This window comes from Schistocerca serialis, chromosome 4, assembly GCF_023864345.2.
Source record: "Schistocerca serialis cubense isolate TAMUIC-IGC-003099 chromosome 4, iqSchSeri2.2, whole genome shotgun sequence".
Lineage (NCBI taxonomy): Eukaryota > Metazoa > Arthropoda > Insecta > Orthoptera > Acrididae > Schistocerca > Schistocerca serialis.
Window position 1 is genome coordinate 231,356,726 of NC_064641.1, and position 24,454 is coordinate 231,381,179.

The window sequence follows — 24,454 nt, forward strand, 5'->3', positions numbered from 1 at the left end:
TGTTTTTAGGCATAGAAATACCACTGACACAGTTCATTCTAGAGTTCATAGCGATGTTGTAGTGGACTTACCTAGCATGTTTTCTGTTGTTATAAGCCTGGTAAGGTTAGTGTCAATCTTTTCAGCATAACTTGAAACGTCAACTGTCTGTTTTTTTGGGCATGAAAAAACACTAGTTTGAAAGCCATAGGGATGTTTTAGGCACCAATTTCACGAATACGTGTGTAAAATAACAACGTTATATTTGACCTATACATTGTGCTACTCGACGTAAAAATAACGATGTTTTGCGCTGCTGATACATTTTTGTAAACATTTTCGAATACTGTGGCGTTTGACAAGCAACATAGATGTGGTAAGCAATTAATTTGAAATTTTGTTGTGTCTTACACTGTAACACAACAGTCAGACCTTGGACATTTTATCAGTGCAGCCATATACTGGCAAAGACAGACATCAGGTTGCATAAATGAGCAGTTGATTTTAGTTCCCATTTTTGAAGTTTTGTGGAATATCATTTAAAATAAAACTCATGTTTGATGGCTATATGTTACTAATTCATTAATTACATTATATAAACAAATGTTTGTTTTAACTGTGGTGAATATGTGTTGTACTCATTCTAATATCAGATAACAAATGATATATAACTTCCAAGAAAATTCATAGCTGCCACTGGCAAGAAAGTCCATTAACGTTTTTTGTAATCAGTAATGGAAACATAGTTGACAATATTTTTGGCAATATTTTTGCAGTTCAGCTATTGTTTTAAGTGTGTGTGTGTTTTTATGACCTATTTTAAATGTGGATATACTGCAATGTAATTTTTTTGATAAATACTTTGGTTGTTTTTTGAGCACAGTCAAGATGGGGCTATATTGTAACTGGCTCTTTCCTTTTGATGGTGGCTAAGATACTAGGTTATTATTGGAGAGTAATAGAGGGATGTGACACTTTGTGGAGTGTGTATTTACGCAGTTTTATGTAAATATGACGGAAATTATACACCTAGGCATTTTAATATTTCGCTGTGTTCGGATGAAGAGACAGGAGGATCTTCGAGTTCTTTTTAATTTCCCGTGTTTTTTGAATTCCCTACCATCTGCCATCATTGATTATTAAATATCTCGCCCATGTTTAATTTTTCCGTCATTATATACGTTGTGCTTTCGCCTATTTTGAATTTTCTACCAATCTCCCCATCCGTGAGCTTGCCACTATCAACTGCTGTTGCGTTACTACTGTGGCACCGACTAGCTGCAGAAACTTGAACTGTAGGCTGGCGGACTTGTACGTATACTACTGAGTTGCAACTGTAAAATATCCCGAAGGATAAACTTCGAGGGATTTAACCTGTACTAGTTATAGAGAAGGCAGGTGCCGGACTGAGATACAATCTAAGAATCCTAAGGAAATGTAATCCGCCCACCACCAAGATACGTTAAAAAATCTTCGTACAAGTGTGGATTGCTTACCAAGTAGTATTAGGGGATAAAATAGAGAACATCAAATCGAAAGCAGCACGTTTTGTCATGGATTCGTTTTTTAACACTAAGGCGTCATGTAGATGTCCACCCAAATGCAAATACCGATGGTACAACAGAAGAGTTGTGCAACATGAAGAAGTTTACAGTGGAAATTTCCGAGGACGCACAATCTTGAGTTGAGACAGTTACATATTACTTTCTCATCGATCTACCTTGAGAAGGGCCAGTGGTGGAAGGGCAGAGAAAACTTCGTTCATACAGTTTTTAGGGCCGGCCGGTGTGGCCGAGCGCTTTTAGGCGCTTCAATCTGGAACCGCGCTACCGCTACGGTCGCAGGTTCGAGTCCAGCCTCGGGCATGGACGTGTGTGATGTCCTTAGGTTAGTTAGGTTTAAGTAGTTCTAAGTTCTAGGGGACTGATGACCTCAGATGTTAAGTCCCATAGTGCTCAGAGCCATGTGAACCATTTTTAGGGATAATCGCACTACCCGTGCACCGTGCGCGATTGGAATAGGATAGGAGGGAAATGATAATAGAACCCTGTGAGCCCTTTGCTGCATACCCTAAGGAGGCCGGCAGACTGTAGAAGTAGCTGAAGCTGTTGATGGAAGTGAGATGACGCTAACTTTGTACTTTGGGGCACACACTGTGAGATGCGACGAACTGGGAGGCCTCCTTTACAAGCCTGTACATGCGGCTGATATACACTCAATCTATCGATCTCCTTGTCTTCGTTCTCCCTAGCGTGTCTACTTAACCAGTTGTTTAATGTGTTCCCAGAGCTGTGATTGTAAAAGCCCTTTCAGTGAACAAAAACAGTTCAAATCGTAAACTGCAAGATAATCGCAGAAGCCTCGATCAAACACACGCTCTTTAGAAATGTTTTCATATGTGACGTCATGCTTGACCACAACAGGAGCACAAAATTTTTGTGAACTCTACTGCATAAGTTTGTGTCTGTTGACATCCCGTGCCAGTTCATCAAATGATTAAGTCCGGCAGTATCTCGTACTGTTCTGTAATTTCAGAATTCCAATAAAAATTGTGGCCACTGGACTCGCATTCGGGTGGACGACGGTTCAAACCCGCGTCAGGCCATCCTGATTTAGGCTTTCCCTGATTTCCCTAAATCGCTTCAGGCAAATGCCGGGATGGTTCCTTTGAAAGGTCACGGCGGACTTCCTTCCCCATCCTTCCCTAATCCGATGGGACCGATGACCTCGCTGTTTGGTCCCTTCCCCCAAATCAACCAACCAACCAAAACTTCCGCCTCTTCAGTGATCGGCTTCTGCCCAGTTATCTTTACTACTGGTGCTGGTAATTGTAGTTGTTAGCATCCACACAACAAAAATTCTTCATGGGATCCGTAAGAAAGTTTCACTCAATTTGCACTATAGTTGACTTCTAGAGCAACTCTTTCCATCACATTCCATACACTAGACCTGGAATCTGGTCTGGTAATCGTCTTATTGACGCCACTCTCTCTGAGACTGCGTACTCATATCTTGGAGGACGGCATACAGAGTCAAATCTGAACGTTCCAAATACAGAATAATCTTCTGAAATTACGGTAAGGTCAAATACCGGGTTTCCGTTTTTCTTAAAATAAAACCTATTCCAACAGAACTATCAACGCTGTTCAACACTCATAATAATAGTCAAATGAAATGAACTAAATCTTATTAATTGGGTGCTACTTAATACGGAGCCGATGTTAAAAATTTTCGTATTAGCTCCAGTTTTCTAACTGCAGCTATTCCCTTTAATTACATTCTTTTCGCTAAATAATGGGGAGCACTTAATAGCGGTCTGCGGCACTAACTGAGCATGTCTTAATTCCCACAACAGAGTTTCATCAAGTGATCAAATACATGCTTTAAACATCTTCATCACTTGAACTGTAGTGTTGTGGCCAGTTAAGAGTTTTCAGTAGTTACGAATATCGTAATGATCGTGTTTTGCACATAATTATGGCTAAACATCAACATTCTAGCCCACCTAACGACAACGATGTGAAGATTTTGAAACGAATACATAAATGCGGGAAAAACAGTCCACGGAGAAAAGACAGTGCCTGTTTCCTAAATTTTTAAAGAGGAATTTCGATACTTGAAAGATGAAGGTTTAGATTTCGTTGCAAATATGCGAAACGATGAGAACTTCAAGACTGTGTTTTGTAAAGCAAGAAGGGAAGCTATCAGGGCGACCCAGCGTTTACATTGCACTGGCAAGCCGATTCCCCCACAGGAAACAACTAATTCCAAACATAAACTGATAAACTGCAGTTTGTGGAATTGATTAAAGTCAAGTAGTAATGTCTAACAAGATGGTCAGTTGACTAAAATATAAATAAAGAGCTGAGATCCATAAGGGCCTAAACCACATCGCGGTCGATCCCACATTTAAGTGAATAACAGAGAAACCAATGATACAGCTTTTCGTGAATTTTCATATATATAATGTGGGCCTACAGTACAGATAAACCTGACTCACCATAAGGTCAACGGATTCCAGAAGCATGAATAAATGCTACAATCTCACAATCGATGTGCTTTAGGCCCTTACGAGTCTCAGCGCTTGAAATATATTATGTATGATAAAATTCATAACTTAATATTCTATAACTCATTCAGAAATCCACAAAATAGGTTTACTGTCAGTACAACTTTAATATATACTACGTCCGATCTAATTTCACTATACAGCTAGTGAATTAACGTATCTGAGGAGCGTGGTATCATCTAGTAGGATTTATGCCGAGAAAATGGCGATAAAAGATGGCCGCAGTGTGCTACCACCTGCTGGCACTAACGTAAACTTCTAGTTGAGTGGCAAAGGCTAGCGTGCACATCGTGAATCGTGCTCATTGTTTAACATGTCATGCGCAAATGATCATTAAAACGTGCACGACCGAAGGTGTACTCGTGACTCTGATGCCAAGTTTTACGGGATCTAGAGGAGCAGTAGCGCGGTAGAATTCAGGGCGGTATCTGTAAGATACGTTTAACAGCATTCAGAGAAAAAACCAATAAATCTGCAAGGTGTCGAAAGTTAGGGCGTTCATGTGCTCTTGTGATCTTACACAGCAGTCGCTAGAGGATTCACCCTTTGCCTAGGCACAGCTCGTGGTTTCCATGCTGGGAAAACTGCGAGGCCGGCCGCGGTGGCCGAGCGGTTCTAGGCGCTACAGTCTGGAACCGCGCGACCACTACGGTTCTTTCACTCCCCGTGATTTCCGGTTGTGAAGGATACCTGAATGACAGAGTTCACCAGGGGATTCACAAATGTGCTGATCTGAAGCGCAGCATATCAGGAGAGATAGGCAGCATAGCTACAGACACGCTTCGTTCTGCTGTGCAGAATGCAGTGCTGCGCTTTCAGACTCCTCTGGACACTGATGGGCGCCACATTGAGCCCCTTTTGTAGCAGTAATGGTACCGGCATGTAGTGGTATGATGTACCGTAGCAGCTCATTAAAAGTGTTTCAACTGAATTGATTCTGCATTTTTTCTCTTCCCCATGTCCTTGACATTAATGCTACCAAGTTTGGTATGCATACGGTAATTAGTTTTCCTGTCATAACGTGTTAAATAGAGAAAGCTTAATTATAACCACCCGCTACTTAAAATGTTTAGGGTTTTGTGTGCTCAACCTGCTGCGTTTATGAGTTCACGCGATGAAATAGTGATATTTCCATGATGTCACAGAAATTGTGTTGCGATTGGCTGACATGAACAATCCAAACAACTGACACGGTAATTTACACTTGGTATTTGTTGTATTTATACTTGTGTATTACAAAAGTATCAATTTTAAGTGATAAAGCGCAGTTTGGACGTCTGATATGTAAATGAAGAAACAAAAAGTATAGCATTTCCATCAGAGCTACTCTCTTCGTGTGTTTATTGTTGTATGTGAGCGCAGGAAGAGGGCTTCAAAGTATCTTTTGTTGAAGATTGCATCCAGTAACTCATTTAAATGTTAACAATACACTATTTTCCCCATAATTATGATTCCAGATGTGCTATAAGCACAAAAGACACTTAGAACATTTTGAAAAGCCACATACCATTGTAGCGGGTGCCGGCTTGATAAAGTTTTGGAAAGTACATTACATACATTGAATTAATCATCATTTTATCAGGCAGAAGTATTATTATATTAGTTAAGCCGGTCGATTAATAGGGAAAGGGGAGGGGGCAGATAGTAACGTGCCAGATAGCCAAGAGTCTACCGTAAATACAGTTACTCTAACAACTTATCCTTTCGACGTTAAAACTCCACTAGAAATGAATCATTGCATAAACAAACACGTAGGTATGTTAATACTGTTTCACACCTAACAATTACATCTGTCCTGGAGTTTTTAGTAGGATGTCAGAAGCATTCGAGGAAAGTGGAGTGTTATTTTTGATTCATCTCAGTAACATAGTTGTTCTTACCTAGTTACTCTTTCGTAAAACTGCTGTCCTACGTACATCAATAAATGTAAAAACTCAAGGAAAGAATGAGTCACGCGGCGATATCGCTCTAATAGACCAGTAGTTGTTGGGAATAACAGCAAAAACTTTTTCACTCCACGTTTGAGCATTCCGTTCACGAATTGTCAGCGACTCTATTGAGTGGATGTGTGAACCTCTAATGAAATAATTATCATCTGATTTTAAGAAAACCATTTGGAGAAACAAAAATGATCTTTTCACGTCTTACAGTATATCTTATATGGATAAAGAACTGGATTCATCGTCTTAGTTACTGTGCTCCCTTCAAGGAAGTAAGGCATTGCACGATTTTTTAAGATTTTTGCAGAGGTGAAAGCACATTGCGTAGACTTTGCGTATGGTTCGTTTTACGTCATTGACTTCAGTGAATATCGAAATCGTATTTAAATCTGAGAGCAGAACGATATGTGCCAACGTTCTCAAGATATTGGTTATTATATCTACAGAACAGTTAGCACGAATTGTCGGCAACGTACTTCAGTGGATATGATGAGCGCTGTGAAACACATATCATTTGATTTTAAGAAAACTGTTTGGCGAAAAAATTTCATTCTTTCGCATTTATGCAAATGATAGCATGCGAAGAGGTGCTTATATTGCCGTAATAATTGAAACATTTTTATCTGTCAAGACATAGATGTAATTATAATTTTTTCGATGGAAAGATATAGTTCTGTAACAGATTTTAATATCTAGTCAAAATAGTATACTGTGGCATTGGAGAAATTAATATTTACGATATTCTAAGTGGAATATTCAGCTTTAACCGACATCTGCTTGTTGTTATGTCACAAGATGTAACAACTAAGTAACTAAATGTTTTAATTATTATAGTTTCCACCGAGATCTTTCCTTCATTCATAACCTTTAGAATGCATTATTGCTGCATGTAATGATATCAACTTGCCAGCTAGTCTCCCTAGCGACACTATGGCATTGGTTTTTATTTGGAGGTGTGTGATAGTCTGCTTCAATTTCTTTTACCCTGTGATGCCAGGTACCAGATGTAATTACCTGTCACCGTCTTCATGATTTATTTCTCTGTAGAACCACAACGGGGTTCCATTTTCTCAGTCAAAAAGGAAGATGAAAGGAGCGACAGAAATAAGAGAAGAGCAGCCGACGCACACAGGGCGAACGGTGGGAGGTTGCTGAGTGACCAATGCGGATGTGCGGCTACCTGGCCGCTAAGTGCTTCGCGCGTTAACGTGTCCAGAGCACACAAAGACCCAAGCCGTTGACAGATTTAACATGTCGGGAGCACAAAGAAGGCGACAAGAGGGTGCACATATACACGTCTAGAGCACCTGCTAGAAGGATCACAGGCGCGCGTAAGCGCGTCCAGAGCACCCAGGGACAGAAGCAGCAGCGCATATTAACATGTTCAAAGAGCAGTCAAAGGCGTAAGAGACACCAGCCATCACCAGGATTTCTCGCTGATGGAAGAAAGATACAGAAGGAAGTGGACTGATGAGACATCGAGTGATGCTTGCTGAATCATGAAAAGGGTGTCAGACCAAAAAGGAATGCTGTTAAGGAATTGGATGTTTCTTTACCTATTATCATGTTTTCTTGTAAGATGCATACCATAAATATCATCTAAGATGAGAGGTAGTTAACGACTTTATACTTAATTTCAGAGATCTGTGAATCAAAAAATCGCAAAGAAACCTCATTTCACTCATCATAACAAACAATTTTTTTAAATTCGTAGAGAGTGTTTAATCTGTAATCATCCTGAACAGACTTCGTCGGTGTAAGTTGAACAAATAAGCGCTGGAATGTTGCTCTGTGGTGAAATCTTGCACCTTAATATTATAAAACGTAAAATAACTGCCTTTAATGGTTTAAAGGACATGGGGTGGACTACTTACCGGAGGAAGTGGCTTCCGCTGTTTCTCTAGATGCAGCCCCGTCAGCTCAATGATATTAGGCAGCAACGGTCGAGGATAGTTCATACTGAAATGATTATTTACGATGAGGAGGCTGAAATTCCTTTCAATTTCGTACACTGGTGGGTGACCAGGACCAAAATATTTCGTTTGAATCTTCTCTTGCATTGGAACCACTCTGGAGTTCCATATGTATTGAAAGTGTGCTGTTACGTAGGTGCTATACACTCTTTCCCAGAAGGACATGTGGTCGGTGTAGCCCACCATGAAATCAGGGGAATAGGCAGGGTTGTTGGGATTCCCAAAAGAGGAGAGTACAGGAGCGGGCGCGCCCACAGATACAAAGCCTATCATTGGCGGGGATCCCATCTGGTGAATCAGACCATAGTAACATTGGAACATTAAGCTCTCCAGGATAACAACGTCGAAAGACGGCTGGGACCTGCAAAACAAAATTAAGATGTGGACAGTCTTTCGAAATCTACTTCTGTAGTGGTATTATAAAATGGCATACATTAAATGCCGTGGGAATCTCATACTTACCGAATGAAATGCTGCACCTGCGGGAACTCCAGTTGCATTTCACACACTTTTCCCGTCATAGGAGCCCATAGGTCTATCACTTCGATTGGACTTAAGTCTGACATTGACACAAAGTCAAATTCTGACCTCACGTAATTGTATGACTTTGACAAGTCTACTTCTGTATAATTCTGGATACTTTCCTACGGACAAAAGACAGAAAAAAGAAGACAAATCAGAAAGACATAAACTGGGAATGTGTCTCATTGTTTATACTTATATTTGGTTTAAAATACATGTGGGAAGTATATACGTAACATTACAAAGACAACATTTCAAAATCACTGAGTGTGACGTGATCTTTGGTCTAGAAATTGATTTGGTACAACTATTTCCTCAACTCTAACCTGAGGAAGTCTCTTAAACTATTGCAGTCTACATCCTTTTGAACCAATTTACAGTATCGATGTTTTGGTCTCCTGCTTCAGTTTTTACCCCAACATTTCTCTCCACTACAAATTTACCAATTTCTTGACATCGCATGCTGTTTCCTGTGTTGTACCGTCAATTTCTTTTCTCCTCGACTATATTCAGTAACTCTTACTTAGTTATCCGATCTACGCATCTAATCTTCAGCATTCTATCAGAATGCTTATTTTCCACTTTTCACTTACGCAATAGGCTACAGTCCAAGCAATTACTACCAGAACATTCACTTAAATTTACATTCGATGTTAACATTTATCTTCATTAGAAATTTTTTTTTCCCTAGTTGAAGTATGAATTTGACATCCTCGTTATTGCTCCCTCAGTCAGTTATTTTTCTCCTCACGTAGCAAAACTGGACTATTACATTCAGTGTTTCATTATCTTTTCTTACTCCCTCACCATCATCTGATTTAATTAGAGTGCATTTGACGATCCCTATTTTTCTTTCATTGATGTGTGCGTTATAATGTTTTCAAGACAATATCCATGCCATTAAACTGACCTTCCAAGTCCTTCGCTGTCTCTGATGGAATTACAGCGTCACCGAGCGGGGTGGCGCAGTGGTTAGACACTGGACTCGCATTCGGGAGGACGACGGTTCAATCCCGCGTCCGGCCATCCCGATTTAGGTTTTCCGTGATTTCCCTAAATCACTCCAGGCAAATGCCGGGATGGTTCCTCTGAAAGGGCACGGCCGACTTCCTTCCCAATCCTTCCCTAATCCGATGAGAGCGATGACCACGCTGTCTGGTCTCCTTCCCCAAACCAACCAACCAACCTACCAATTACAGCGTCATCAACGAAGCTAGAAGTTCTTATTCCCTGTCACTAAACCTTCTACATCTACATCTACATTGATACTCCGCAAGCCACCCAACGGTGTGTGGCGGAGGGCACTTTACGTGCCACTGTCATTACCTCCCTTTCCTGTTCCAGTCGCGTATGGTTCGCGGGAAGAACGACTGTCTGAAAGCCTCCGTGCGCGCTCTAATCTCTCTAATTTTACATTCGTGATCTCCTCGGGAGGTATAAGTAGGGGGAAGCAATATATTCGATACCTCATCCAGAAACGCACCCTCTCGAAACCTGGACAGCAAGCTACACCGCGATGCAGAGCGCCTCTCTTGCAGAGTCTGCCACTTGAGTTTATTAAACATCTCCGTAACGCTATCACGGTTACCAAATAACCCGGTGACGAAACGCGCCGCTCTTCTTTGGATCTTTTCTATCTCCTCCGTCAACCCGACCTGGTACGGATCCCACACTGATGAGCAATACTCAAGTATAGGTCGAACGAGTGTTTTGTAAGCCACCTCCTTTGTTGATGGACTACATTTTCTAAGCACTCTCCCAATGAATCTCAACCTGGTACCCGCCTTACCAACAATTAATTTTATATGATCATTCCACTTCAAATCAAATGTATTCGCAATACATTACATTTGTCTATGTTAAGGGTCAGTTGCCACTCCCTGCACCAAGTGCCTATCCGCTGCAGATCTTCCTGTATTTCGCTACAATTTTCTAATGCAGCAACTTCTCTGTATACTACAGCATCATCCGCGAAAAGCCGCATGGAACTTCCGACACTATCTACTAAGTCATTTATATATATTGTGAAAAGCAATGGTCCCATAACACTCCCCTGTGGCACGCCAGAGGTTACTTTAACGTCTGTAGACGTCTCTCCATTGATAACAACATGCTGTGTTCTGTTTGCTAAAAACTCTTCAATCCAGCCACACAGCTGGTCTGATATTCCGTAGGCTCTTACTTTGTTTATCAGGCGACAGTGCGGAACTGTATCGAACGCCTTCCGGAAGTCAAGAAAAATAGCATCTACCTGGGAGCCTGTATCTAACATTTTCTGGGTCTCATGAACAAATAAGGCGAGTTGGGTCTCACACGATCGCTGTTTCCGGAATCCATGTTGATTCCTACATAGTAGATTCTGGGTTTCCAGAAATGACATGATACGCGAGCAAAAAACATGTTCTAAAATTCTACAAGAGATCGACGTAAGAGATATAGGTCTATAGTTTTGCGCATCTGCTCGACGACCCTTCTTGAAGACTAACCTTAATCCCTTTTAGAAATTTCTTCTTGGTTTCTTTATCAGCCTGATGAATGTACAGATTGAATAACATCAGGAATAGGTTACAATCCTGTCTCACCTCTCTTCCCGACTACTGCTTGCCTTTCATAACTTTAAACACTACAAGCTGATTCCTGTAGCAAGTAGTAGATAATGTTTTGCTCCCCATAGTTTATCCATGCTACCTTCAGAATATCTTAGAGTGCACAGCGATTAACTTTAACAAAAGCTTCCTAAGTACCTACAAGCACTAAAATTTAGGTACTCTATCTGCGTCTGCTCTGGTCTGGAATCTCATTGAAAGGAGTAGAATTGTCTTCAGTGACGAGTCCCGCTTCGAACTGAGCCCCGTTTACCGGCGATGGCGTGTCTGGAGAAGCGCCAGACCGCGGTCGGATACCAGCCTGTCTCTCATCTTCCATACGCCGCGACAAACAAGAGTGATGGGCTGGGTTGTCATTTTCTTTCCTACATCTACATCTACGTGGATACTCTGCAAATCACATTTAAGTGCCTGGCAGAGGGTTCCAGCAGGACCCCTTTGGTTGTCATCCCCGGCACCTCTACACCACAGTGGTACGTCGAGGATATGGTACTCCTGATTTTGTTGCTCCTTACGGCAAGCCATCCTGGGCTAACATTTCAGTAGATAAAGCCGCACACTGCGATGGTTTCCACTGCTTGTCTTCGTACTTAGCAAACTCTGCCTTGACCAGCAAGATCATGGGATCTCTCGCCAATTGAAACGTTTGAAGCATTATGGCCATGGCCCTCCAAACATATCGGGAGTTTGGCGACCCAGCGCGCCAATTGGACAAATTTGGCACGGTATCCCTAAGGAGGACATCCGACAACTCCAAGCCGAAAAACTGGTTGCTTGATGGCCAGAGGTGGTCCAATGCATTATTGACTTACATTGCGAAGCTATTTCTCTTGAACAAATCATCCAATTGTTCTGAAATTGTAATCATTTGTTTGTCTGTACATGTACATCACTTCAACCGATTCCTGTCCCATTCGGTCAGCTACCTGTTTACCTATAGAATACAAGATTGATAATGGTAGAAAAGGTGTAATCTTTTCTCTTTTCCCTCTCTTCTTCACACAAACATCATTCAGCCAAGTACAGTCGTTATAACAAAGGATTGTTACTGTTAGCACTGAGAGCCTAGACCGTGAGTCAAAATTAGAAATGTTTCTAATTTAAATGTTCATTTAACTATTCTCAGGTAAATTAAGCTAAATAAGTATAAAATTAAATGGATGTTTATGTATGTTAGTTACCTAAATGTTTTCACGGCAGGCTGGATCGTTGATAGCCCCTTAAGTGGTTCTGTTCTTCAGTCCATCCTGTGCAAGCTTCCTTATCTCCAAATAACTACTGCAACCCACATATATTTGAATCCGTTTATTGTACTCGAATCTTGGTCTCCCTCTACAATTTTTACTACCAACACCGACACTAAACTGACTACACCTCGATGTTTCTGAATGTGTGGTATCAAGCGATTCCTTCTTTTATTAAAGCTATGCTATAAATTTCTTTTCTTCCCAGTTATATCCAGTACCTTCTCATTAGTTACGTAATCTACCCATCTAATCGTCAGCATTCTTCTGTAGCACCAATTTCAAAAGCTTCTATTCTCTGCTTTTTGAAACTGCTTATCGTCCATGTTTCACTTCCGTAGGAGACTACACTCGAGACAAATCCTTTCAGAAAAGACTTCCTCACACTTCAATAGACGTCAACGAATCTCTCTTCCTCAGAAACACATTTCTTGCCATTTCCAGTCTACATTTTATGTCCTCTCTACTTTGGCCATCATCAGTTACTTTACTGCTCATATAGCAAAAATCATCTACTACCTTTATTGACTCATTTCCTAACATAATTTCCTCAACGTCGCCTGATTTAGTTAGACCACATTCCATTACCTTGCTTTTGCTTTTGCTAATGTTCATTTTATATCCTCCTTTCAAGACACTGTCCAAAGTGTTCAACTGTACTTGCTATCTCTGACAGGATTACTCACCAACAAACCTCAAAATATTTATTTCTTCTCCCTGAACTTTAATTTCCTTCTCAATATTTTAGTAACTCAGGAGGTAGCAGCATTGTCCTTAAACGGCAAGTTTTATTTCAGGTGGTTTTAATGCACACTGCCGGAAAAAAATTAGTATACCTCGAAAAACGACGTCGTTTTTGATCCGACGACGGTATATGCCACCTGGGAGATGGTAGACGTAGTAATAACGGTTTCAACGTCGTCCGCCAACATATACTGTAGTGGCATAGCTACCAGAACTCCATTAGTGTCTAGCCTTTAATAGGGACTGCTCACGGCCATAAGGCTCAGTGTGGTGCAATTGTGAAACAAGCAGGCAACCATGTTGCAAGGTCGCATTCATGCTTCCTACAGGCAACTGAGTGAGTTTGGAAGTGGTCAAATTGTGGCCCTCTGCGTGGCGGGATGGGCCTGTCGGAGAATTACCACACAAGCTGCGTGCAGCAATGTTGGCATCGGTGGTCACGTGAGCATTTCCACATCCGTAGACGAGTTCTGGACGTCCACGCAGCACAGACGCGAGCCAGGATCGTCGTATCGTAAAGGCAGCAGTGGCAGCTCGTATAGGTAACACGGCACAAGTAACAGGGCTTGTCAGTCTAAAAGTGTCAGCACTAACTGTTGGACCGTGGGCACGCACACTTCTAGCCCCTCTTATACTCACGCCACAGCATCGACTTGCACTGCGCGAATGGTGTCGTCAGAGGGTTACTTGGAAGATGGAATGGCGTGCCGTGGACCTCAGCGATGAAAGCAGTTTGTGCCTGCACGCAACTGATGATCATTTTCGCGTACGACGTAGATTTGGTGAACACTGTCTCGTAGAGTGCATTCGTCCGAGACACACTGACCCCATTCCGAGGTCTTATGGCCTGGCGTGCGATAACCTACGACTCTCGTTCGCTGTGTTTCTGGAAGAGACGCTAACCAGTGCTCGGTACGTTCCGTTCTTGCAACAGGAACGTGATATGTGGTTCCAACAGGATGAAGCTTACCCTCAAACTGTTCGTGTAACCCAACGTGCTCTTCAAGACGTGCAGAACTTCCCTGGCCAGTACAGCCTCGGATCTTCTGCAATCGAACACGCTTGGGGTATGATAGGACGAGAAGTGACTCGTGCGGCTCGTCCACCAACAACTCTTACAGAACTATTTGAACAGGTCGGCCAGGAGTGGCACAACGTATCCCAGAACAGCATTCTCCTTCTGTACAATCGACTGGATGCCGAAGTCAGCGCCTGCATTACCGCCCATGGAAGTTACACCACATACTAGTATTGGTGTTTCAGTATGGGTCGATAAACCTCAGAAACGGTAGTGCTATTGATTTGTAAATGTAATCATATCACGTATTCCATATGCACTACTGCGACAATAAATCTTGAGTGAATTGGAAACCTCTAAAAGGGTGTACCAATTTTTTTTCCCTGGCCGTGTACAATGTTAAGTGATGTTCGCTTACATATGTGAGGGCCTGATTTCGATCCCAGCAAATATCGGCTGTTTGTCCTCGGTGGGAAGACAGTAAGTGGGACCATATCAGAGTCGGGAAGCCAGCTGTGGAACTTCTTTAAAGAAAAGTAACGGACTCATTTTGAAAAGGCAGTGTTGACATATTGATAAATATTACTCATTCAGGAGAAACCGCAACATTCATTCTGTAGCACTAAATGGAAGAACGATTTGCAATTGGTAACTCTTCGGTAAGGATTCTACAGAGAGATGTACACTATTCAGCAGTTTCCATTTTCAGTAGGTTTCCTGTGAATCTGAAAAACTTAAGTGACCCCAAGTCCAAATCTAAGTTGAAAGGCTGCCTCGTGTCCTACTACTCCTGTTGTGTACTGGAGTTGAGAACTTTTATATGTAATATGTTTCTTACTCGGGGTTTATAAATTGTTCGGTTTCTTTTGTCTATAACTTTGCTAATCACCATTCTGTAAACTACGACTGAGAGGTTCGGACCAACTTTCCTGGGTCCGAAGGGACATGGAAAATAAATAAAAAATAAAATGAGACTAACAGCTAAGGCAGTGATGTTCTACGAGAAGTCTCCACAGTCTTCCAATAAGGCCCTACGAGGAAGATGAAGTAGCAGTCAGTGGGCATAGTTGCATATCAAGTCGGCGGGGACTAAAATTCGTGTTTTTCACTTTTTTACATAATTCATTGGTAATAGCATTTACACTGAGGAAGCTACCTGCACTAAAGCCAATTTGGAAAAGTCTTGTTAATAACATAAATTTTGATGAACATATTATGGCATTAATTGAGGTAACTAGCAAAATGTCATAATTCCATGCCAAAAACAAGAAGCTACTCTAAATCTTGTGGTTTTCATAAGCTACGCTTTTCTTCCGATTAGTCAACGAGGTACTTACCCTTAGGGGATCAGTAGTCATTAGTGTGACCTGGTGGCCTCTCTTGACGAGCTCGAGAGCTACCAGTCGGAATGGGAGCTGGTGGCTGATGGAGGGCGTGGGGATGATGCCCAGAATCCTGGCCGAGTTTGCCATTCGGGCTGCCATAGTCAACAGCAAGAACAGAGTTGCGAAGTTCGTCATTGTGGGTATGTCAACTTATACCTGCAAACACCAGCACAGTTCCAGTGTAATGCTACATAGATGCATACGACAACAAAATACTGTATTAATGATCACAGGAGAGGTAAAGAGTGATGATATCGACAGAAGGCGTATTGTGATTTAGCTTAAGGATATGCACCTTCAGAAAACTGTAAAATTATTTACATTATTTGACACATAGGTTCAGAGAAGGGCCAGCCGGCGTGGCCGAGCTGTTCTAGGCGCTACAGTCTGGAACCGCGCGACCGCTACGGTCGCAGGTGCGAATCCTGCCTCGGGCATGGATGTGTGTGATGTCCTTAGGTTAGTTAGGTTTAAGTAGTTCTAAGTTCTAGGGGACTCATGACCTCAGAAGTTAAGTCCCATAGTTCTCAGAGACATTTGAACCATTTTTTTTGTTCAGAGAAGCACGCGAGCACTCAGATGTGAAATGAACCCGCTACCAAGCTCGCAAGCGATGTAGTGATACTCAATGTAGTGATGCTCTTATAACACGTGATGGGTGGGATCAGACTTAGTGACACAGTGGTCAAGGATTGAAATCATCTCGACTGCCAGAAATCCAGTGTGTTTAGAATAGGTAGTCACTGACTTACGGTGCAATCTAAGAAAGTATGACATTGTCAGTGCTCATACGGACAGTGATTTTGAACAATGTTTGATTGACAATTCACACAGGGCAACAGATGTTGAAAAAACAGGTGTTAGCACAATTAAAATAAAAACTGAATGGAAAGTCCAATAGTTTGATGTATGTGTACTTATTTAAGTCGCTTAAAGACCCATACAACCGGTTTCGCAACTTCTAAGTCGCATCTTCTGGTGTATATCTGTACAAAATTTTTTTTTAATTGATGCCTTGATGATGGGGAATTGAAGTTATCTTAGAGATCTTTAAGTACTGAATGAACATACTTAACCATGGAAAACTAGATGCGGAACATTTTTTCCCTTGGTTAAGTCTGTGCATTCAGTACTGTAAGATATCTTAGATACCTTAAGTTATCAAAGCATTAATCTCAAAAATTTCCTGTGGACATATGCACCAGAAGAGTTGCGGAACAGATTGTATGGATCTCTAAGCGACTTAAATAAATTCACCTAGAGCGACTTTTCATTGTTTTATATTCTAAAAGTTTTAACTCTCATTTTTTTTAAAAATTTGTTGTACGGTGTGAACTGTCAGTCAGTCACGCATAACTGTTATAACTATGGCTGCCCCAGTTAAAAATAAAATATATCTGTTCGAGCAGTGGATCCAAACCACAGAGATTGCCGTAGCTATGAGGAACAAAGGCAAGGTATCGAATACAAGTTCACAAATACACGCGTCCCAAGGTAGAGACGATGTTACAATGTGCAGTACACTTCTGTGGGCAACACGGCGCATGTCAGCCTAGAGCAGGACGAATGGTTGAAAGCCAGCATTAATGTGTGATTTCAGTGCCTGCACGTCTCGGACGGCCTCTGCGTGTACGACACATCTCACGTGCTTCACAAGTAGAAGCTCAGAGCCCTGGAGACATTCCGTAGAAGAGGCAGTATTGACCAATATATTGCCGCTGGAAACGTGTTGCGCGCCATCCTAACGCGGAAGTGGGCTGGAACACTACAAGGTTGGCCGTACTGTCGAAGTTATAGGAGCACAGGCAGTTTTCTTGTAATTATGTGTGGCGTGTAAGGCGTAGTTGAGGGACGACCGGTTCTGCTGCGTAGTCGTCATCTATCACCGCCAGTCATGTTAAGCTGGTATAGCGATTTGCCTGACGTATCACTGGGAGTTTGCCAACACGTCTTCTAAGGCTAAGTTCGCCTCACGCCTTGGCAGACGTGAAACAGCAGTACTATGCTAGCGACAACAGTTCGGTTTCCTTGTTTACTTCATGTGTGCGGAAGACGTAAAATCTAAACTCCTCTCTGCAAAATTAATGACTAATCGTCTCCATGGGGCGGCCGGAGTGGCCGAGCGGTTCTAGGCGCTTCAGTCTGGAGCCGTGCGACCGCTACGGTCGCAGGTTCGAATCCTGCCTCGGGCATGGATGTGTGTGATGTCCTTAGTTTAGTTAGGTTTAAGTAGTTCTAAGTTCTAGGGGACTGATGACCTCAGATGTTAAGTCCCATAGTGCTCAGAGCCATTTGAACCATTTTTTCGTCTCCATGGACGGTGGCGATGGCGATAACACAAATAGTGAACTGAATAGCGGTAACAGTCAATTACCAGCTACAGAATTAAGTGCTATGATAGTACACACTTTAAATACTGTGAACATAGTCGATAACAGCCTGGTGCAAGATGAAGATGTCGAGACGGCAAGATCTGAGGAGAACTCACAGAGCCGGCCGAAGTGGCCGTGCTGTTCTGGCCGCTACAGTCTGGAGCCGAGCGACCGCTACGGTCGCAGGTTCGAATCCTGCCTCGGGCATGTACATGTGTGATGTCCTTAGGTTAGTTAGGTTTAAGTAGTTCTAAGTTCTAGGGGACTGATGACCTCAGATGTTAAGTCCCATAGTGCTCAGAGCCAGTTGAACCAAATACATCAAAAACTACAGTAGACTAAAAGCAGAAAGTTTCCCTGCTTAAGGGGCAAACGCTTTAGTTCAGTTTTTCAGAGTAATAACATACAGGCTTATGTTCGGTCTTTCATGACGGCGTGACGAGGTATCACCCAAGATGGGGACTTTACTGTGTCTGTAGAAGAAAGTTTGGACATAACCAGTGCAGCGTACATTACAGTAGGACATCAAAAAGCCTATCCCAGTACGTTTGCTAACAGTGAAGTCCTCCCCCCCCCCCCCTCCAAAAAAGGAAAAAGAAAGAAAAAATCAGGCTACGTTTCTATTCATGGAGTAAGGCGCCAGGTGAAGCCATTCATACCATCCGTCTTACCAAGCCTGAACTATTTGAGACTTAAACATGGAAGTAATCAGTATCGTAATTGTGGAGGGTTTGATAAGGGTACTGAATATGACTGTGATAAAGACACTCCTCCTACACGTTATACTCGTATGTAAGCAACCTATCAGGACTTTCTGTTAAACATCGGAGGATGGTTCGAAGATGGATGAAGATACAAGACACAGTTCGGCTGCACTACTCCCTTGCTTTGGACTATTATTTAGTGTTGGTCTCCCGTTGTTGAGTATCATCGAGTTACTTTCATCAGTGATCTCTGCGATTAATCTGCCAAATCTGTCTTCTCGACGTTAGTCCGACGCAAGATGATGTGCATTGAAGTCCTGCGTTATTAATTTTGAGTTAGTACCGGAACTTACGAGAGTACCCAGATGGACTTTAGTTATATCATTATGTGGTGCCCTGAATACAGAAATTATGTCAAAGTTTCCAGTATCTGAGAGAATGGAGACACCTGCGTATTGAAATTCTGCATGCCTGATTTAAAAATTTTATTTAGGATCTCATGTTTAATTAGAAGCGCTTTTCCTCCATACCAGTCTTCGCTGTCACCGCGCACAATGTTCGAGCTGGATATGGCGATGTAAGTCAGTAGAGCTAAGCGCGTCTCACTGCGTATATTGCTATATGCTGCACGTTCATAAATGAAAGTAATCTGTTTTTATTACTGACTATAGAACGTACTTTCCATAGCATTATATTGTACGGTAAAACAGCCATTTACCATTGATTTGTCAACTGCCATTAACGTCGGAGCGAGAATCTTATGCATGAGATCTTTCAAGTTGCGCTGCTAGACGTTTGCATACACTCACGAAACATGTCGACTGTAGAAATGTATCCTTCCTGCTGTTAGTGCAGCTGAGACATGGCAACGTGATGGGAAATGTTGGCAATTCTGTTGTCGACCGTCGATTTCCTGGTATGGCTCTCAAATTGTGTCTAAATCCATCTGAGTTCCCTTAAACAACGATAATACTCAGATTAATTCACATGTAGGTTGTAAGTCAAGTATTGTATTAGTTTTCAGAATCTAAAATGGTCGTTTAGTGTTTAAGCTACAACTGCTCTTATTTTCACGTCACAAGCCTTCAGCCTTAATCAACATTTCAGCAATGAGAAAGTCTGTTACGATTGCAGCATCGCGCTCGCCGTGTGCTCCAGCTCCCGTCTCCCAGTGCGAAGAATGTGGTGAAAGTTAGGCCAAATTTCACTGGATAACAACAAATTTTCGTCTAGTTTTTCTTTTTTATCTTTCTTTGAGCGAGCTGTAACTGCCAAGAACGAAACTGTAGGAAAGCCTCGAACGCGTTACCACTGATGGTCAGTAGGCTGAACAGGCAGCTGGTGACAATTGCCATCTCTACCAGACTGTGGAAAAACTCATTTATTGTTAGTGAAATTTGGAAATTTGTGGTAAGGACTATGGGACCAAACTGCTGAGGTCATCGATCCCTAGGCTTACGCAATACTTATTCTAACTTAAACTAACTTACGCTCAGGACAACACACACACCCATGCCCGAGGGATGACTCGAACCACCGACGGGGGAGTCGCGCGAACCGTGACAAAACGCCCTAGACCGCACGGCTACCCCGCACGGCCCTTATTAGTGAATTATTATTGTTATTGCAGAAGGCAGAGGCACCCCACTCTGGTGGACTTACAACAAAAGTTGAAGCTAATGAGTTTATATGTTTTCATCAGTTTTTGTATTGTTAGACACTGGAATTGATCGTTGTTACTTATATCTAACAAACTGTCATCTTTAGTGTGTTACTAAGGGTAAATTAACTTCGCAGGTGAATACATATCACACAGAAATGTTATTGTTGTTCTGGTCTTCAGTCCAGAGACTGGTTTGATGCAGCTCTCCATGCTACTGTATCCTGTGCTAGCTTCTTCATCTCCCAGTACCTACTGCAACCTCCATCCTTCTGAATCTGTTTAGTGTGCTCATCTCTTGATCTCCCTCTACGATTTTTATCCTCCACGCTGCCCTCCAATAGTAAACTGGTGATCCCTTGATGCCTCAGAATATGTCCTACCAAGCGATCCCTTCTTCTAGTCAAGTTGTGCCATAAATTTCTCTCTCACCAATTCTATTCAATACCTCCTCATTAGTTATGTGATCTACCCATCTAATCTTCAGCGTTCTTCTGTAGCACCGCATTTCGAAAGCTTCTATTCTCTTCTTGTCCTAACTATTTATCGTCCATGTTTCACTTCCATACATGGCTACACTCCATACAAATACTTTCTGAAACGACTTCCTGACACTTAAATCTATACTCGATGTTAACAAATTTCTCTTCTTCAGAGATGCTTTCCTTGCCATTGCCAGTCTACATTTTATATCCCCTCTACTTCGACCATCATCAGTTATTTTGCTCCCCAAATAGCAATCCTTTACTAATTTAAGCGTCTCATTTCCTAATCTAATTCCCTCAGCATCACCCGATTTAATTCGACTACATTCCATTATCATCGTTTTGCTTTTGTTGATGTTCATCTTATATCCTCCATTCAAGACACTGTCAATTCTGTTCAAATGCTCTTCCAGGTCCTTTGCTGTCTCTGACAGAATTACAATGTCATCGGCGAACCTCAAAGTTTTTATTTCTTCTCCATGGATTTTAATTCCTACTCTGAATTTTTCTTTTGTTTCCTTTACTGATTGCTCAATATACAGATTGTGTAACATCGGGGATAAGCTACAACCCTGTCTCACTCCCTTCCCAACCACTGCTTCCCCTTCATGCCCCTTGACTCTTATAACTGCCATCTGGTTTCTATAGAAATTGTAAATAGCCTTTCGCTCCCTGTAATTTACCCCTGCCACCTTAAGAATTTGAAAGAGAGTCTTCCAGTCAACATTGCAAAAACTTTCTCTAAGTCTACAAATGCTACAAACGTAGGTTGGCCTCTCCTTAATCTATTTTCTAAGATAAGTCGTAGGATCAATATTGCCTCACAAGTTCCACCATTTCTACGGAATCCAAACTGATCTTCCCCGAGGTCGGCTTCTACCAGTTTTTCCATTCGTCTGTAAAGAATTCGTGTTAGTATTTTCCAGCCGTGGCTTATTAAACTGATCGTTCGGTAATTTTCACATCTGTCAACATTAGCTTTCTTTGGGATTGGAATTATTATATTCTTCTTGAAGTCTGAAGGTGTTTCACCTGTCTCATATATCTTGATCACCAATTGGTAGAGTTTTGTCAGGGCTGGCTCTCCCAAGGCTGTCAGTAGTTCTAATGGAATGTTGTCTATCCCCGGAGCCTTGTTTCGACTTAGGTCTTTCAGTGCTCTGTCAAACTCTTCACGCAGTATCTCCTATATCATCTTCATCTACATTCTCTTCCCTTTGCATAATATTGTCCTCAAGAACATCGCCCTTGTTTAGACCCTCTGTATACTCCTTCCACCTTTCGGCTTTCCCTTCTTTGCTTAGAAATAGGTTTCCATCTGAGCTCTTGATATTCATATTAGTGGTTCTCGTTTCTCCAAAGGTCTCTTTAATTTTCCTGTGGGCAGTATCTATCTTACCGCTAGTGATATATACCTCTACATCCTTACATTTGCCCTCTAGCCATCCCTGCTTAGCCATTTTGCACTTCCTGTCGATCTCATTTTTGAGACGTTTGTATTGCTTCTTGCCTGCTTCATTTACAGCATTTTTGTATTTTCTCCTTTCATCAATTAAATTCAATATCTCTTCTGTTACCCAAGGATTTCTAGTAGCCCTCGTCTTTTTACCTACTTGATGACTTGCTGCCTTCACTATTTCATCTCTCAAAGCTACCCATTATTCTTCTTCTTTATTTCTTTCCCCCATTTTTATTGGCAATCGTTCCCTAATGCTCTCCCTGAAACTCTCTACAACCTCTGGTTCTGTCAGTTTATGCAGATCCCATCTCCTTAAATTCCCACCTTTTTGCAGTTTCTTCAGTTTTAATCTACAGTTCATAACCAATAGATTGTGGTCAGAGTCCACATCTGCCCCTGGAAATGTCTTACAATTTAAAACCTGGTTCCCAAATCTCTGTCTTACCAATATATTATCTACCTGAAACCTTCTAGTATCTCCAGGCTTCTTCCATGTGTACAACCTTCTATGATGATTCTTGAACCAAGTGTTAGCTATGGTTAGTGAGCCCCCAGGAAATGTTTCCCTGTTTCGGTAGTATGAATTATATCTCTCAATAATGGCACAGTATTGGTTACTTCATCTAATACACGACGAGAAAGGACAGAGCCGTTTTCCCATAATATGTCACATAAAATTTCCACTCTAGGCAGTCCCAGACATGAAATAAAAGCGATACGTTATGTTTCATTTGCGTTAGTGTTGTATAGGCCCTAATGTGTGGTAGTGATTTCCGCCACCAAATTTCATAATGTTAAATGTACATATCGCGCGGTGACTAATCATTAACTAAGGAGATAAGGGTATGTTCGGAACTGTGCAATCAATGGGTTGGGTTGGGTTGTTTGGGGGAGGAGACCAGACAGCGAGGTCATATTTCTCATCGGATTAGGGAGGGACGGGGAAGGAAGTCGGCCGTGCCCTTTAAAAGGAACCATCCCGGTATTTGCCTGGAGCGAATTAGGAAAATCACGGAAAACCTAAGTCAGGATAGCCGAACGTGGGATTGAACCGTCGCCCTCCCGAATGCGAGTCCAGTGTGCTAGCCACTGCGCCACCTCACTCGGTGTGTGCAATCAATCATCGATCCGCGAAGTATCCGTGACTGGAATAGAAAAGGTAAAAGGTGGCGTTCCTGAACCGTCAAAAAAATGGTTAAAATGGCTGTAAGCACTATGGGACTTAACTTCTGAGGTCATCATTCCCCTAGATCTTAGAACTACTTAAACCTAACTAACCTAAGGATATCACACACATCCATGTCCGACCTGAACCGTCACTTTGACACGTAGTATGCAGTTCTTTATTGTGTAAATAAGCAAGGAAGAGGAGCGGAGGAAAGAGCTATTAGATACGTATGTCACGACACAAAATAAACTATTATTAGAAATGATGACGTAATGGCCTAAGCGTAAGTAAGAGAGCAAATATTTTTTAGCGTCGACAAGAATTAATAACAAATCAGAGGGTGAACAAATAACAAACAACAATGAGGCAAACTAATGAGAGTAACGCAGCACATCGACAGCGCTTCTCCTCGTATTGAAAAAATTTGTGGTCTTATAGTGTCATCTGAGCAATGGTAAATCTCCAGAAATTTCCTTCAGTCTAGAAATGCTCAGTACTTCTTTCGTAGGTGAGCACTGGGCGACTGTATGGATGGAGAGGTGGGTGGCATGAATACACTCCTGAGAACCTCGTTTTCAATGAAACTGTGTCAAATCTGCCTCGTCTACACATTGATATAGAGTCTGAGAAATTTAGTGAACCGGGTGATGTTTCTGTAGTCTCTGGAAGCACGCAGCACAGAGGAGCTCAAAGCAACGATCAAATCTCTGATAACTTACGGAATAAACGCATGGAAACAAGCAGCGCGCGATCTGATGAAATAAAGAGCACTGCAGCTACTTATATGAAGGCGATTTCAGGAGCTGAAGAGAACGATGTTGCACTTGCACCGATGGTGCCAATATGGGCGTCGAAACAGCCTCTGGAGCAACTGGCTGCTGCGTGCACACGTTCAGCCATTTATCTCGCACCGAATGTCTTTGCCAGATGACGTACTCGGCGGCGTCAAAATCGCTGTATCATCGGGAAGAAGCACCTTGCTATCACTGGCTGGTGGAATTGTCAGCTCACGCTAGTTTACGCTCAGACATTTATCTTCGCCTGGTTTGGGAATCGTCACCATGACACGGCGAATATTTACAGCTTTCAGTGTAAGGTTACATGACCCATGTTTAGACCACGGACT

General features: G+C 42.1%; 1 protein-coding gene across 1 annotated transcript in view; it reads right to left on the minus strand.

The window, feature by feature from the left end:
- The window catches only part of LOC126473962 (UDP-glycosyltransferase UGT5-like), a 34,037-nt gene extending 9,858 nt beyond the window's left edge, over window positions 1–24,179 (minus strand). The window contains exons 1-4 of the mRNA XM_050101333.1: window positions 24,048–24,179; window positions 15,433–15,636; window positions 8,424–8,605; window positions 7,863–8,322 (exon numbers count right to left, since the gene is read on the minus strand). Of these exons, the coding sequence (XP_049957290.1) occupies window positions 7,863–8,322; window positions 8,424–8,605; window positions 15,433–15,615 (825 nt within the window). The 5' untranslated portion in view covers window positions 15,616–15,636; window positions 24,048–24,179. The remainder of the gene's footprint in view (window positions 1–7,862; window positions 8,323–8,423; window positions 8,606–15,432; window positions 15,637–24,047) is intronic.
- Window positions 24,180–24,454: the final 275 nt, after the last annotated feature.